Source organism: Gopherus flavomarginatus, chromosome 25 (assembly GCF_025201925.1).
Source record: "Gopherus flavomarginatus isolate rGopFla2 chromosome 25, rGopFla2.mat.asm, whole genome shotgun sequence".
Lineage (NCBI taxonomy): Eukaryota > Metazoa > Chordata > Testudines > Testudinidae > Gopherus > Gopherus flavomarginatus.
The window spans coordinates 9,333,143-9,348,304 of NC_066641.1; the positions used below are offsets into that span (position 1 = coordinate 9,333,143).

The following is a 15,162-nucleotide window of genomic DNA, read 5'->3' on the forward strand; positions in this document are numbered from 1 at the left end:
TCATCAAAAATACTTTGTATTTATCTTTGATATATCAGAAATATTAAGTCTGCTATTCTCAGGTTTTACAGGAAACTTTTTCTTTGGGAGTAGTCTCAGATGAGTATTGCAAGTCTTCTCAGCCTTTAATTGTGTGCTGAATCTTTAACAAAGCTATATTGGAATGAAAATCACTTCCTTAAGTAATTAGATTTAAAAATATGACATCTGCCATCCTATCAGTTCTCCACCTTTCCATAGACCATCAGGAAAACAGAGTAGAGCAGACTTCAATTTGTCATGTAAAAGATTATATTTTAAAAAAAAAATTAGGAGGAGGGTGTTTTAGGAGGACTATCATTCAGGATGCATTTAGACATAAGTTTAAGTTAAAAGGCAGTGGGCACCCTTTTTTTGTTTGCACATGGCCTTTATCCCAGATTATCCGCTATAAGCTGTGGATCTAGTACTATGGTCCAGTTTCATATTTTACAGTTTGATAGTCTCCCCCTCTCAGAGGGTCTGTTGAGATTTGCGCAGTTGCCAGTAATCAGTGGAATTAAGACTTTTTTGATTGGTAGTGCAAAGAATAGATCACTAAGCATAATGAATAATTAACAATTGGTATGGTGGATCCTGCTGTGCTCTGCCTAAATTGTACACATGGAAAGAAAACAAGGAGCTTGGGGGATACATTTCTTCAATTATTTTTAAGAAACTGACTTAATTTTCTCTGTTCTTCTTTGTAGATAAAATGTTTGGAGGTTGGCTGACTGCTTTCTTCAGAAGAATATTTACTACAGCTCTGCTTTTGCCATAATACTAGAATTCTGTGATCTACGCTTCAGTGCTGAACACCAAGAGAGAGTCATATTTTAGTCATACTGTTTAGATGGAACAGGCATCTTGAAAGCCCATCGTATTTCACAGCTGCTTATTTGATTTTTCTGGGATCAAAGGCCCTCAATGAATCAGGGCCCCCCCAATGAGTCAAACAGCCAATTCTTGCCAACAGCTGCTTGAAAACAGTGCCGTGCATGTAGCAGGGATGGCACAAGAGGAAAGCCGTCGTGGGCAAGTGCCACCTACATTTTATCATGCTGCCAGTCAGGAACTTGATCTGTCCACCAAAGTGTACAAAAGAGAGTCAGGAAGTCCTTACTCTGTGTTGGTGGACAGCAAAATGAGTAAACCACATCTCCATGAAAGAGAGGAGCAGCCATATTTCAGGGAGAACAGATCAGTGGGAGAGGTCCGGGCTGTGAAAGAAGATAGAGAGAACTCTGACAACTCTGAGGAGGAAGAGGAGGAGGAAGATGAAGTGACTTACAAAAGGGAGCAGATTATAGTGGAGGTAAACCTTAACAACCAAACATTAAATGTATCAAAAGGGGAGAAGGGTGTCCCCTCCCAGTCCAAAGAGACTGCTGTTCTTAAGACCAGCAGTGAGGAAGAGGAGGGTGACAGTGGGGAAGAGGCCACTGAAGACAGTAATGATGATGAGGAAAATGAGAGGCAGAAGAAAAAAGAGAAAAGAGTGGAAAAAGTTAGTGTTACCCAAAGGAGAACAAGGAGAGCTGCATCTGCTGCAGCAGCCACAACTTCCCCTTCACCTAGAACTACAAGGGGCCGTAGAAAGAGTGTGGAGCCCCCCAAGCGTAAGAAGAAAGCTGCAAAGGAGCCAAAGGCACCTGTGCAGAAATCAAAGTGTGAAGAAAAGGAGACTTTGACCTGTGAGAAGTGCCCCAGGGTGTTTAACACACGCTGGTACCTGGAGAAGCACATGAACGTCACTCACAGGCGTATGCAGATCTGCGACAAGTGTGGGAAGAAATTTGTTCTAGAAAGTGAGCTGTCCCTTCACCAGCAAACAGACTGTGAAAAAAACATTCAGGTAGGTTAGTTCACCTGCTTGCCAGATTTCCACACCTTTCTGTTGTGCCCTGGGTACAGCTAGTGGACATCTCAGAGAGAGTATTTTTTTTGTGGAGACAAGATCCTGACCAAGATCTACCTCTACCTGTCAGCACTTCTTGGTGTCTGCCAAAGGAAATAACTTGTAGGGACCAGAGGATGCCCCATGTGCTATTTTAGCAGAGTTCTTGCTAGGATTAATCTACACTGTGGGAAGATGCCAGACTTCATTTTAACAAATGCCAGATACAAGAATAATGGGTTGAAAATGTGTCTACAGTGCACCACCTTGTACAAAATAGGACCTGATCTTTCAGAGGTGCTGACCCACCTGCAGCTTCTAGTAGCTTCAGTCAGAGTTTTGAATGTTCGGCACCCTTGAAAATTAGGCACATAATGTATAAAGGTAAGAATTTCAGGGGAGAACAAAATGGTGACGAGTGTCAGGGAATAAGCAATGTGTAGAATGTTGACTGAGACACAAGTGACCTAGAAAAATTGTAACACCTTCACGATGTGAAAAGTGTTAATATGTCATCTTTGCTTTCTGGGTCACATTAAAAAAATTAATATGTCAAGATAATTTGATTTACAATGGTGTTTATATACACGTACATAGGTGTGTGGAAATCCTTCTAATAATGCAGAAGATGAACCTGTTCATAAACCTGCCCATTTCTGCAGTGCTGCAGAATCTGAATAAATAATAGATTAGCCTTTTGAATTTGCTGTTAGTAGGGATATTTCTGTTGGTCTGCGTCTCACCAGGAGGTTTGCCACTTTTAGTTATACACATAACAGTGGAAAGCTTTGCCATGAAAAAATCATTTTAAATAATTTAAATTATGGAATACAGTTTTTGAGCTTTTGACTTATCTGTGACTTCCTCTCTGCTCATAGGCATATATGTTATCTCATAACCATGGGCATTATTGTTTTATCTGGTGATTTAGTCTTGCTTTGTTAAAGAAAACTTAACACAGTGCTGCATCCTAGTGGTGAAATAGGCCCACTGCCCCAGGGTAAAGCTACTTGAATTCAATTTTAATGTAGTTGTAACTTTGAAGGCAGAAGGACAGTAAATTATTCCCATCCAATGAGTATCATCAAAAGAGGGCACTTTTTTTAAAGAATACTTACATTTGTCTGAAACGTGACATAAGAGCAGCCATACTGGGTCAGACCAAAGGTCCATCTAGCCCAGTATCCTATCTTCCAACAGTGGCCAATGCCAGGTGCTCCATAGGGAATGAACAGGTAATTATCAAGTGATCCATCCCCATTGCTCATTCCCAGCTTCTGGCAAACGGAGGCTAGGGACACCATCCCCTCCTATCCTGGCTAATAGCTGTGGATGGACCTATCTTCCATGAATTTATCTAGTTCTTTTTTGAACCCTGTTATAGTCTTGGCCTTCACAACATCCTCTGGCAAAGAGTTCCACAGGTTGACTGTGCGTTGTGTGATGAAATACTTTCTTTTGTTTGTTTTTAAATCTGCTGCCTATTAATTTCATTTGGTGACCCCTAGTTCTTGTATTATGAGAAGGAGTAAATAACACTTCCTTATTTATTTTATCCACACTAGTCATGATTTTATAGACCTCAATCATATCCTCCCTTAGTCATCTCTTTTCCAAGCTAAGAAGTCCCAGTCTGATTAAATTCTCCTCATATGGGAGTCATTCCATACCCCTAATCATGTTGGTTGGCCTTTTCTGAATAAGTTACTGGACTGCTCTAGTATTTTGAAAATAATCCTAAACATGAAGCTTGGATTCTTACCTAAAATGGATCTTAACTTTTTGGTACAGCAACCAATAATTTTTGACCTTACTTAGAATTTGCTTATAAAGTCTCTGAACAGCTTTCCCTTTTATTTTTAATTGCATTTCTGGAATTGTACTGATACGCGGTTTACACTGTTAGTAAACAACAATAGAAAACACTGTGTGTGTGTGTGTGTGTGTATGTATGTATGTATATATACATACATACATACATACATACACACACACACACACACACACACACACACACACACACACACAGTGTTTTCTATTGTTGTTTACTAACAGTGTAAACCGCGTATCAGTACAATTCCAGAAATGCAATTAAAAATAAAAGGGAAAGCTGTTTTACTTTTTTCCTATATATATATATATATATATATATAGGAAAAAAGTAAAATTTTATAAATAAATGCAGACTTTCCAATTGTGGAGATACACATTTCAAGTGACATTTCTGACTGAACTGTTTTACCTTATGTTCTAGCTCATAGGAGGGAGATGAAAGGAAGGATACAAAGTAGATCCTGGAGCTAGAATTGCAATAAAACAGTTGGGCATGACCTATTAATGACAAGTCAACATACATAACAAAATATCTAGGAGACAGCCATGTAATGAAGTGGCCTAGTACAAAGCCATTTTATACCTGGGCATTTTGGTGTTAATTTTTTTTTTTTTTTTTTTAAATCCAGCAGTGCTACCATTAAGTCAGTTACATTTAGTGTTAACATCCCTTGAAGACCTAGTGTAGGCAAGACAACAGCAGCTTCTGGTATTTTTACCACTATCAAATAAACCTGCTTCTTAACAAGTTTAACTGACATGGTAATAAAAGCTTTGTAACCCACTGGAGCCTTGTTTACACTAATGCTTTTACTGATGCTAACACCAGGTGCAGTTGAACGAGTAACAGCACCTGTAGGGTTTTTTCTAAAATTCCTCAAAGTGGACAATAGTCTAGGAGACATTAGACCTATCGGTTTACCTGTAATAGATTAGGAAAAAAAGCCCATAAATATCTGCATAAAATTAATTTGAGGCATCTGTGGCGTCAGTTAGTGCTTATTAAACTATGGATGCACTATAAATGCCCCTAATGTCATCTGAGTAGAAATGTAAACATTGCCTGTGTGTGTGTGTGTGTGTGTGTGTGTGTGTGTAAAAGTTATAAACATTCTGTTGCATCCTCATGCCTATCGATGAATTGAAAAAAGTCATTGCACTTCTTAAATGAATCATTTCTAAAGCTTGTAGTGCTGCAGAGACCACTTAAGTATACATTTAAAGGATGGTATTGTCATTTAGTTGACTCAGCTCACAGCAAATCATCTTTTATAACTGTCAATGGGATTTTATAAGTAGTTAACGTATGATATGTAAGGGACTTCTGGGGACATTGAACAGAAGGACACTTACCACGCTTGAAAGGCATTACTGGTACAATGTTGGTCTTTTGACCATTGTTAGTATGCAGTATATTGAGTTAAAAATGTACTAGAGGCTTAAGTCACATATTCAAGTGACTGAGGCACTTAGGAGCCTAAATCTCATTGAAAGTCAACTCCTAAGTGTCTGTCACTTACGAAATGAGAATTAAGGTCCTATATTTTTAAGTGCTTATGAAAACGTTATCCTATACTTCTTTCAAATTCAGCAACATTTTATCTTTGCTTCTATATAATAATATATTCATCATAATATAATATGTAAACTATAGGACCAGGGGCTAGTAGGTGCTATTATGCAGCCACATAAATAGCTGCATCTTGTGCTCCAGAATCTAAGCGTTGATTTAAAAGTCTCACCCTTATTGGTTACACAGAAAACTTTTTAAATGGGAGCCAAACATAAGGCCTTGTCTGGGCTGGCTTTTAGCCATTAGTATAGCTATAGCAGTGCCAAATTCCTAACGTAGACATGACTTATGTTGGTGCAAGGCATTTGCACTACTGTACTCTAGTCAGGGTAAGTCAGCCCACTTATAAGACCTGCTTTAGTTATACAGACAAAACTACACAGAATCGTTTGAGGGCAAGACAAAGATGCCACATGTATTATGATAACAGAATTTGAACACTCACACTCACACTCTCTTCAGCTGCTCGGTAGTTACCACTCCTGAATGTAGCTTGAGTTCGTGGCTTCAGTTTGCAACTTGGGATCGTAGCTCGTGACAGCTAACTGGCCAGGAAAGCTGGCCACGAGGAGGAGCTGGGTCTCTGTCGGGCGTGCACTGATGCCCCTCGATGTTGATAGCAGAACGTTACCCAAAATCTCATCTCATCCATCTTTTTAATAGGCTTATAGTTTGAATTCAAAGTCTGTGGATATTGCTCTGTCACACTGCCTCTGGGTTTGGTGATTGATCACCTGTCAATTGCGGACGTGACTTTCAGCCTTGAACCTGGCTTTGATCTTTCTTCTGTTGTTCTTTTGTCCTTTTCTTTTTAGGGTGGACTTTTCTTTCTTTGTTTAGGGCTGTTGTCTGCATCTTCAGCCGTTGGTATTTGAACTTTATTTCATCAGGACAAGCTGGCACTAGAGGTTGATTCTATCACCCACACATATCTCATTCACACATCTAAACTAAACTAGTAAGATTACAGCAGGGCTTGCAAAAATGAAGGCTGCAGCAACAAGCCTCCCACAAAATGGAGTAAGCGTTTTAAAATGGGGTTTGAATTACAATAGTGAACGGAAGTTACAATGTAGGCAAGTGTAATGAAATGGTGACCAGAAGTTACAATGATGAAGTGAACAATTAAAAACAATTTCATTTATCAGTTCTACATTGTCAATCCAGGGGTATTGAATGGGTCACGCTTTATGTAATTGTTTTAAGGCTATATATTGGGAAACAATGTGAGCTTGTGGTTTTAGCTTAAAATACAGCCTTTTCATCCAGCAGCACGTGCCACACATTACAATTAACATTAAATTTATGAGAATAAAGAAAACAACAGTTGGATGTAACATAATTTTTAAAGTTGAAAACCAAGAGAGGGACCATCCCTTTTAAAATATCATACCAATGGTGTGTCATGTTTTGTTCTGCTTGTGCGGATACTGTTAATATTTCAGGTCCCTGAAAAAATAGCCAAACTGCGTGTCTGAACCTGGGTCTGTGTAGTTACAGTCAGTTGCCTAACAGCAGCAAAGAATCCTGTGGCACCTTATAGACTAAGGCCATGTCTACATCTAAAATTTTGCAGCGCTGGTTGTTACAGCTGTATTAGTACAGCTGTATAGGGCCAGCGCTGCAGAGTGGCCACACTTACAGCAACCAGCGCTGCAAGTGGTGTTAGATGTGGCCACACTGCAGCGCTGTTGGGCGGCTTCAAGGGGTTTTGGGGAAGGCGAGACCAGCTTCGCCGCGGTTTGCTCTCGCGTTCCCCGAACAAGCAGGTCTCCTTCCCTGCGGTTTGCAGGGTGGTTCGCGGAACGCGAGAGCAAACCGCGGCGAAGCTGGTCTCCTTCCCCGGTTTGCTCTCGCGTTCCCGGAACCACCCAGCAAACCTCAGGGAAGGAGACCTGCTTGCTCGGGGTTCGGGGAACGCGAGAGCAAGCCGGGGAAGGAGACCAGCTTGATTACCAGAGGCTTCCTCAGGTATGCTGGGATACCTGCTTATTCCACGGAGGTCAAGAAAAGCGCTGGTAAGTGACTATACTTGATTACCAGCGCTGGATCACCAGCGCTGGATCCTCTACACCCGAGACAAAACGGGAGTACGGCCAGCGCTGCAAACAGGGAGTTGCAGCGCTGGTGGTGCCCTGCAGATGTGTACACCTCCTAAGTTGCAGCGCTGTAACTCCCTCACCAGCGCTGCAACTTTCTGATGTAGACAAGCCCTAACAGACGTTATAAAGCCCACTTTATAAGACCTGCTTTATTCCAGTGCAGAATATCTGTGTTGGGAGTTTGCGATGGTTTCGCTATATTGGTGTAGCTACACTAATGCAAAAGTCACTCATGTAGGCAATCCCTTAGGCACTTCTGCCTCTGCCCAAAGGGGAGAGGGAAAGAGGAGGATATACTCCCTCTCCAGTATCAAATGCTTCAGAATCCAAAAACTGTCTCCCAAAACTTCATGGGTGCCTGACTGTCTTCTTCATATTCTCCCTGTAAATAGCTATTATGCAATTATACCTTGTCAGTACTAAAGCTTGCAGCATGTTAAAAATGAAAATTTGGGAGCAGCTTTTTGAAAAATGAATTTGATTGGAAAGACAGCGAAGAGGTGGGGGCCTAGTTGCATAATCTAGTTCTAATACACCAAGTAAGACATGGAGCCTTGTCTAGCACAAATCCCATGTGGCTTGATTACATAAGTGCCAGTTGGACTGATGATAATGGCTCTTCTGTCATGTATAGACCTAAATATAGCTCTATATGATGGATTGTAGCCATTCCAAAAGAGCCTTTGTGTTCTGTTGGATAAGTATCTTTTCAAAATTAGTGCGTTTACAAAGGCTTTTATTGTTCTGTTAGGCTGCATCCAGACATTAAATTGGTGTATCCAGATTACTTGCCATTGATTGCTCATGGAAATGCTAGATTTCCAATTCCCAATGGCTGACATTGCGTTAAATCAAATGATCACTTTTTAGCACTGTTTTACTCTCCAGGGTTTTTCCACCATCGACTGCAGTTTGTTCCTGATATCTCCAAGTAGGTCCTTTGAAAGGAGAATGATCTTCCTGGTGGCAGTGTGATGTGCAAACTCCCAGGCCAGCAAAGGTTGGGTGCACGGTGAAGGCAGTATGACTTGCCCATGATGGGGGAGGAACACTTCATGTTGACAGGAGTGGCACTGTCTCCTTAGAAAACTGCATCTAGCTCACTTTGACAGGAGCAGGATGATTGACAGCCAGAAAAGATTAAAATTTCTAGAGAACTCCTTCCCTTTCCCTTCAAAGATAAAAAATGTTTGGTGTCTTCATATATTGCTCCATTAAGTTTCACAACAGTTATTCTGAAATGTATAAAATTGTACAAAGATTTTTTTAAATTATGTTTCTTTTGAAAATGGGGGTGTATGTGAGATGCTTGTCCTTGATCCTGTCTGGAGATTTCATGGTAATGCTGGGGTTGGGGTTTGAATTGAGAGATCATGTACTGCATGTTTCCCTATATAAAATGGTCTTGAAGACAAGGCAAACAAGGTTCTTGGATAAGAAGTAGTTTATCTCCATGAGTTAGTATATTAGGCTTTCACCTCTGTAGAACTGGGTTTAAATTCTGGCCCTGTATTGCTGTCTCCTTTGGGCTTGTTGCTGGAGTTTCAGCTCTGGCATTAAGATGTTTCTTCCTACGTAGTTCTGCTGCCGAGAAAAGTAAGGAGACATTCCAAGAGTTATGCACAGCCTGCAAGTTTTCTTGTTTTTTGGCCCTGAACAAGAACACTGATATGGACATTCTAGACCTCTCCTCCCAATACTAGAATCTGTCTGGACAGTCCAACCTAACTTGAACTGACCCTATAGATACCACCACTGGGTTTTGGAAACAGGATACTGTAGTGTAGTCGCTGCACTGCTCTTGAGATGTCAGCAGATGGCACCAAACTGCAAGTGAGTTAACTTCTGTTCCCTCATTCCACTATTCTTTGGTTTGTATTCCTTGTAAGTGTGTCTACTTTTACCAGATTCTTAAAAACAGTGAAGTACATGTTGGGATTCTGACTACTACCTTGTTTTGGGGACATTCTTCCTTGAGCATGATATGTGCCTTATCTCTGCTGACTTGTGGCTTTAAAACTCTTTGTGAATTAAGCTTCCTTGTTTGTCCCATTCATTCAGTGTGTTTCCTGTAAGAAATCGTTCAAGAAGCTCTGGTCTCTCCACGAACACATCAAGATTGTTCATGGATATGCAGAAAAAAAGTTCTCTTGTGAGATCTGCGAAAAAAAGTTCTACACAATGGCCCATGTGCGGAAGCACATGGTTGGTGAGTTCTTGCTGCTTATGTTTGCTGAGCCTGATACCTTGTTGTCGTCCTGGTCCTTAACTGTTTTTAATATCTAATCTATAACGCAAGTAGCCTGACTTCCTTAGCTTAATCTGTTAGTAGAGGGAAACTAAAAATGTACATTCATAGTACTGGGAACACCAGATAGTATTCACCTCTATAGTATCAGTCTTTCTCCTCAGGACTCCAGAATGAGAGATTTTGAGTGAAGTAATATTTGTTTTTGCATTTTTAGTAACCTTTTCTACATAATGTAATATATATGTTGCAGCACATACAAAGGATATGCCATTTACATGTGAAACCTGTGGAAAATCGTTCAAACGCAGTATGTCGCTCAAAGTGCATTCCCTTCAGCATTCTGGAGAGAAACCTTTCAGATGTGAGGTGAGGCAGCCACTTTAATTAAGTGTTGACATGGTATGAGGCATATGCATCTAGTACCCACCAATGTGAAGCTACAAATGTGAAAATGTCTTATCTATGCAATGAGGTGCAGTTGTATTAAGGCATGGGAAAAAATGTACTCTCTGGGGAGAGCAGAGCATAAATGCAGGTAGAAGTAATGCAAAACTGTCAAGAATCTGGTTTGGTTCAGTGCTGCAGTGGAAGTAGCCAATTACTGTGTGTCATTTTCCTTTGCTGGGAATACTACGGGGGCAGAAAAATGGTATTGGTTTTGAGAGTGAGAGGGTAAAGAGGGTAAGAAGCTCTCCCTTTCTTTCCAAAATCAGGAATGAAGGAGGGTAGGAAGAAACCTTTAGACCAATTATCCAGATCTCTCTTAGCATCTTCAGGAAAAATGGAGGAAAACAAAGCTTGCCATCGCTTTCATCAGTGTTAGGGAGGATGAAGAAACAAAGCATCTCTTTCTGCCTTAGCTTGTGGGGAGGAAGGTGTAGTTCTAAATTTACCAGAAACCTACATGCCAAACTACAATAGGACTCAACAGAATCCAGAGAAAGTGCTGGTGGAAGAGCTCATTGTTTTCCCTCTTCAGCAGTGCAAGGAATACATTGGGCTTTCTAATGAAACACCCTGTTAGTGAGTGAAATGGAGAGCCATTTTTCATATTACTTGTGGCCATTAGGTATCTGATGAGCAGTTTCAAAGCCCTGAGTTTTCATAAATCTCTTTAATGCTGTACCTCCTGGGTACACAAGATAATTCTCCTAATAATGGATCCTTCCTCCCCACACACACACAGTGTGGGTATCAATAGTGTGTATTTCATATGTGCATTTTTAACTGGATGGCCTGTTGTTGTTAAATCATCTCTAGATTGTATGTTTTCTTTGTGCATGAGGGGTCTACCTGTGTACTGCTTTGGGGTGGTCTTCTGGATTTCTATATATGCAGCAGTAGAATACCCTTCTGCAACTTCGTTGCTTCCTTACCAGAGATGACTGAAAGTCAAGGTCTGTGTCTGTTGCAGAACTGTGATGAAAGGTTTCAGTACAAGTACCAGCTGCGTTCCCACATGAGCATCCACATTGGGCACAAACAGTTCATGTGCCAGTGGTGTGGCAAAGACTTCAACATGAAACAGTACTTCGATGAGCACATGAAAACACACACTGGTAAGAACATATATAAGAAAAGTGCACACACCTCCAGGGCATTAACATGCCAACTCTTCCATGTGCATCAGTCCCACCAAACTTATGCCTGAAATCAGATTCAACCCATATCCATCCAGTAACTTATGACACCTAACCTCCTCTCCCACTGTCCTGTATACTGTATTTCAATTGCAAAAATGAGTGGTTGTGCATGTTTCTCTTCATGTTACTGTGGTTTGAAGAAGCCCATTACCCAGCATTTTTAGAATTCTCCTCAGGCACCAGACTATGAAGCTGGGAGAGGAGCTCACGAAGATTCAGGGCTTTTTTGGGAAAGCAGTGTTGGTTGTGTTTTTATTTTGGCCATAAGTAGGAAAGAGTGCAGTCTGTGGAATATACAGCTCATTGACCGCTTATAGCTGAAGTAAATTATGTTAGCAGAAGCTTTCAGCCTAACTGGCTGCTGTGTTTATCTTATAGGAGAGAAGCCTTTTATCTGTGAAATCTGTGGCAAAAGCTTCACCAGCCGCCCAAACATGAAGAGACACCGCAGAACTCACACAGGGGAGAAGCCTTACCCATGTGATGTGTGTGGCCAGCGATTTCGCTTTTCCAACATGCTCAAGGCACACAAGGAGAAGTGCTTCCGGGTCACAAGCCCCGTTAATGTGCCACCTGTTGTTCAGATCCCACTTTCCACAACTTCTGCTACTGCAGTCCTTTCTGTAGCAAACACACCCACCACCCCAACTCCACCCATCAACCTGAACCCAGTAAACACGCTCCCTCCGCGTCCCATCCCCCATCCGTATTCACACCTTCATCTCCACCCTCACCCACACCATCCACACCATCTCCCGGTCCCCCCAGTCCCTCATTTACCCCCACCTCCAGCCCTTTTTAAGAGTGAGCCTTTAAATCATAGAGGCCAGAGTGAGGACAACTTTCTGCGACACCTGGCAGAAAAAAACATTTCAGCACAACACCACTAACACCTTTTCCTCCTGCCAGCTCTTTTTCCTCTTTTACGCACATGGAAACGTGCCCTCCTGGAAATTGCAGAGGGAGAGCTAGTGAAGATCTTTCAATCCACTTTGTCCCCACTTGGAAGGTCCTGGTACACTCATGAATCAGTTAACGAACAAGAAAATTCCATTGGATCAGCAGTGATCATTTGAACCAGGGGAACCAAAGGGACTGAAACCCAGTTTGCTTGTGTTCTTCTGATGACTCTTATAAATTTCAAATACTGAGACTTGTGGAATTTTATAATTTCATATCAGCTGATGAGGTATGCTTGCTTTTATATCCTGGACTTCTCCTCAAAGAGGGGATAGGCCTGGTTTCCTTTGTACTAATCGGAAAGGCTGTGAGATTAATACAGAGCATTAATTGTATCACTGTGTATCGTAATGAATTCTTTTCAGCTTTTGGTGCTGGCTACGGAGTGAGCCAGCCACGTATCACAGTATATCAAGCATTATAGAGAAAGACAAAAAAATTTGTTTGTGTAGCTCTCCTAATGCACTCTTTATTTTACTACAGAAATTATTTTAGAGTTTTTTGTATAGACCTATTTAGTAGTCTGTTTCTAAAATGAAATGTATTTCAATAAGCGGTGTAATTTTTTCAGTGTAGCTGGACCTATGTTGTATAATAGATAAAATTTTATAATCATCAAAATGTGATTCTAAAAAGATGCAAAGAGCTTCTATAGTTAGTTATTCTTACATCCATACAACTCAAAAGGTGCTTCAGAGAAGAGAGAGACCCAAGAGGTCTCTGGCAAGGCTGCCTCAGAAGTGGTATTGATTTCAGAACTTTTATGTAATTTATTTAGTAGTTTTTAAACCTTACCTTTCCCCTTCCACAGTGTCTCTTAGGCTTATTGAACAAAGACATTGAGATACCACACTCCTGCTCTACAGGTTTCACTTAGTTCAGTTGGATGGAAGTGTGGAATGGGTTAGAAAGGGATACATCTGTGGGGTGAAGAGACTCAACAGCTCGAGTTATGAAGTCACAGGTGAGTGAGAGATCTGACTTAGGAGAGGGAAATAAACTATCTCAAGTCAGCCAAACATATCTTCTTTTATATAGAAAGGCCTGGTTTTAATGTTTGTTTATGGTATGATTTTAATCAGGGGATCATATCAAATGCTGCTCATTCAGATTGCTTTTTTTAAAATTCCTGGACTTAGGAGAGGAGAATTAAGTTAGTTTCACAAATGTGGTGTTTTGGTTGATTGTAAGAATGAGAAGAGGAGAAATTTGAATGGGAAAATGGGGTTTAAGTAGACACATTGCTGAGAAAATGCAGTATGTATCCACAGTATGAAGCTCTGTCCCATAGCCATGACACATTCAGATGACATGGGATGATATTGAGGGGTTCATAGTCCCATTTTTGGGACAAATCTAGGTTTGACAGTTATAGGTGGAAACCTTTGAATTTAGACAAGTCACTGTTTCATAATCTTGTGAGGCACTGAGTGAGTGGTAAATGGCAAGTTTGGTGCAGAGGTGGTGGGCTGGAAGGCCAAATGTATCTGTTTTAATCAGTGAGTGGTTTATTTTTTCAGGTTTGTATTTTTGTTTAAATGACATTGAATATAGCAGCATTATGCAATCTAGGTAATTGTTGCCACCCTCAATGAAGAGACATAGGCTGAGAGCCATTGTACTGTAAGTTTCAAAAATGTTTCCTACTATTTTGTGCTGCTTTGTCAATTGAATCCCACCCAAACTCCATCTCCAAAGACCCCAGTAGACAGATTGCCGTTTTAGTTAATGAACTGGGCTTTTGTGGCTGATAGATATCGTCAAAGTAGCAGAAATGGTGGGAATTCTTCCTAGCATTATTTCTTCAAGTTTAATGCTGCTGTTCACTGTTTTTTTGAAACACCACATTGTCTTTTGGGAATTAACTCCTTGGAAGATATTTTACAAAGTTTCTGCCATCTAATCATCAATGCTTTCTTTTTTCATAGGAAATTTTAGGAACAGGAATTAAGCCCTTTTGGCCCAACTTACTCATTTTTGACCAAACTGAAAATACACACACCTCCCTCCCCTGCCCCATTTCTGAAGAATAAAAGAATGTGGGTTTTTTAATGTTTCTCTATAATATTTATATACATCCTTTATCTCATAGGTGATAAAGCCAGTTATGAAGGTGAATTTACACTCATGATTATGACTGTTGTATTTACTGTGGCTGGTCCGCCCAGGAAAGTTCTATGCATTCCATGTCACATTTACAACCTACGTTTCTGTTGTGCCATGATTTTATGGTCAGGCCTGTTATTAAAATGATTTTTAAATGCTAAAACAAAATCTTGGTAAATGAATTGAATTGTAATCCAGTTTTGCAAAATGATTTTCTTCTCAATAAATTTACAGTATTAGGCTGCTATTCAAAATTCTAGAATCTGACACAGTTTTTCTCTTCTATAGTACACAGTACTTGTACATCTTGGATTTCAGCTGATTTTTGCCTCTGAGATACAGAAACTTCTACCATTTTGCAGAAGAAAGTAAAATTGGGCTAGGAAAAATTAACTTAATAGTCATATGTTTAATAGAATGTCATAGTACAAAATGATTGGAGACAAATTCTCTGTAATCATTTGGGGAAAACTTAAAATGGAATCTGACATGCTTGTCTAAAAGTGCTGCAATATTATTGTACCATAAAACTACAAACTGCAGTACCAGAGGGTAAGTGAAAATTCAGAGGAAAGATTTGCCATGGCTACTAGCATATGTTTAACATGGCATGTGCCCTAAATTATATTAACACGAGCCCCATTTACAGGATTCACACAATACTGGAAAATGTGACAAGCACTTGTCTAACACTTTACCATTGTCTGTGAAGGGGGAAAAAATATGCATGAGTTTTGTAATCACTTTATTGTGTGTGTATTTTATTTGTCTAAAGAGGT

The 15,162-nt window shown here is 40.3% G+C and overlaps 1 protein-coding gene across 1 annotated transcript in view; it reads left to right on the forward strand.

Annotated features, from left to right (window-relative positions):
• ZNF652 (zinc finger protein 652) overlaps positions 1–14,637 on the forward strand; it is a 40,704-nt gene extending 26,067 nt beyond the window's left edge. The window contains exons 2-6 of the mRNA XM_050935182.1: positions 729–1,873; positions 9,485–9,632; positions 9,925–10,040; positions 11,089–11,233; positions 11,696–14,637. Of these exons, the coding sequence (XP_050791139.1) occupies positions 965–1,873; positions 9,485–9,632; positions 9,925–10,040; positions 11,089–11,233; positions 11,696–12,207 (1,830 nt within the window). The 5' untranslated portion in view covers positions 729–964 and the 3' untranslated portion in view covers positions 12,208–14,637. The remainder of the gene's footprint in view (positions 1–728; positions 1,874–9,484; positions 9,633–9,924; positions 10,041–11,088; positions 11,234–11,695) is intronic.
• Positions 14,638–15,162: the final 525 nt, after the last annotated feature.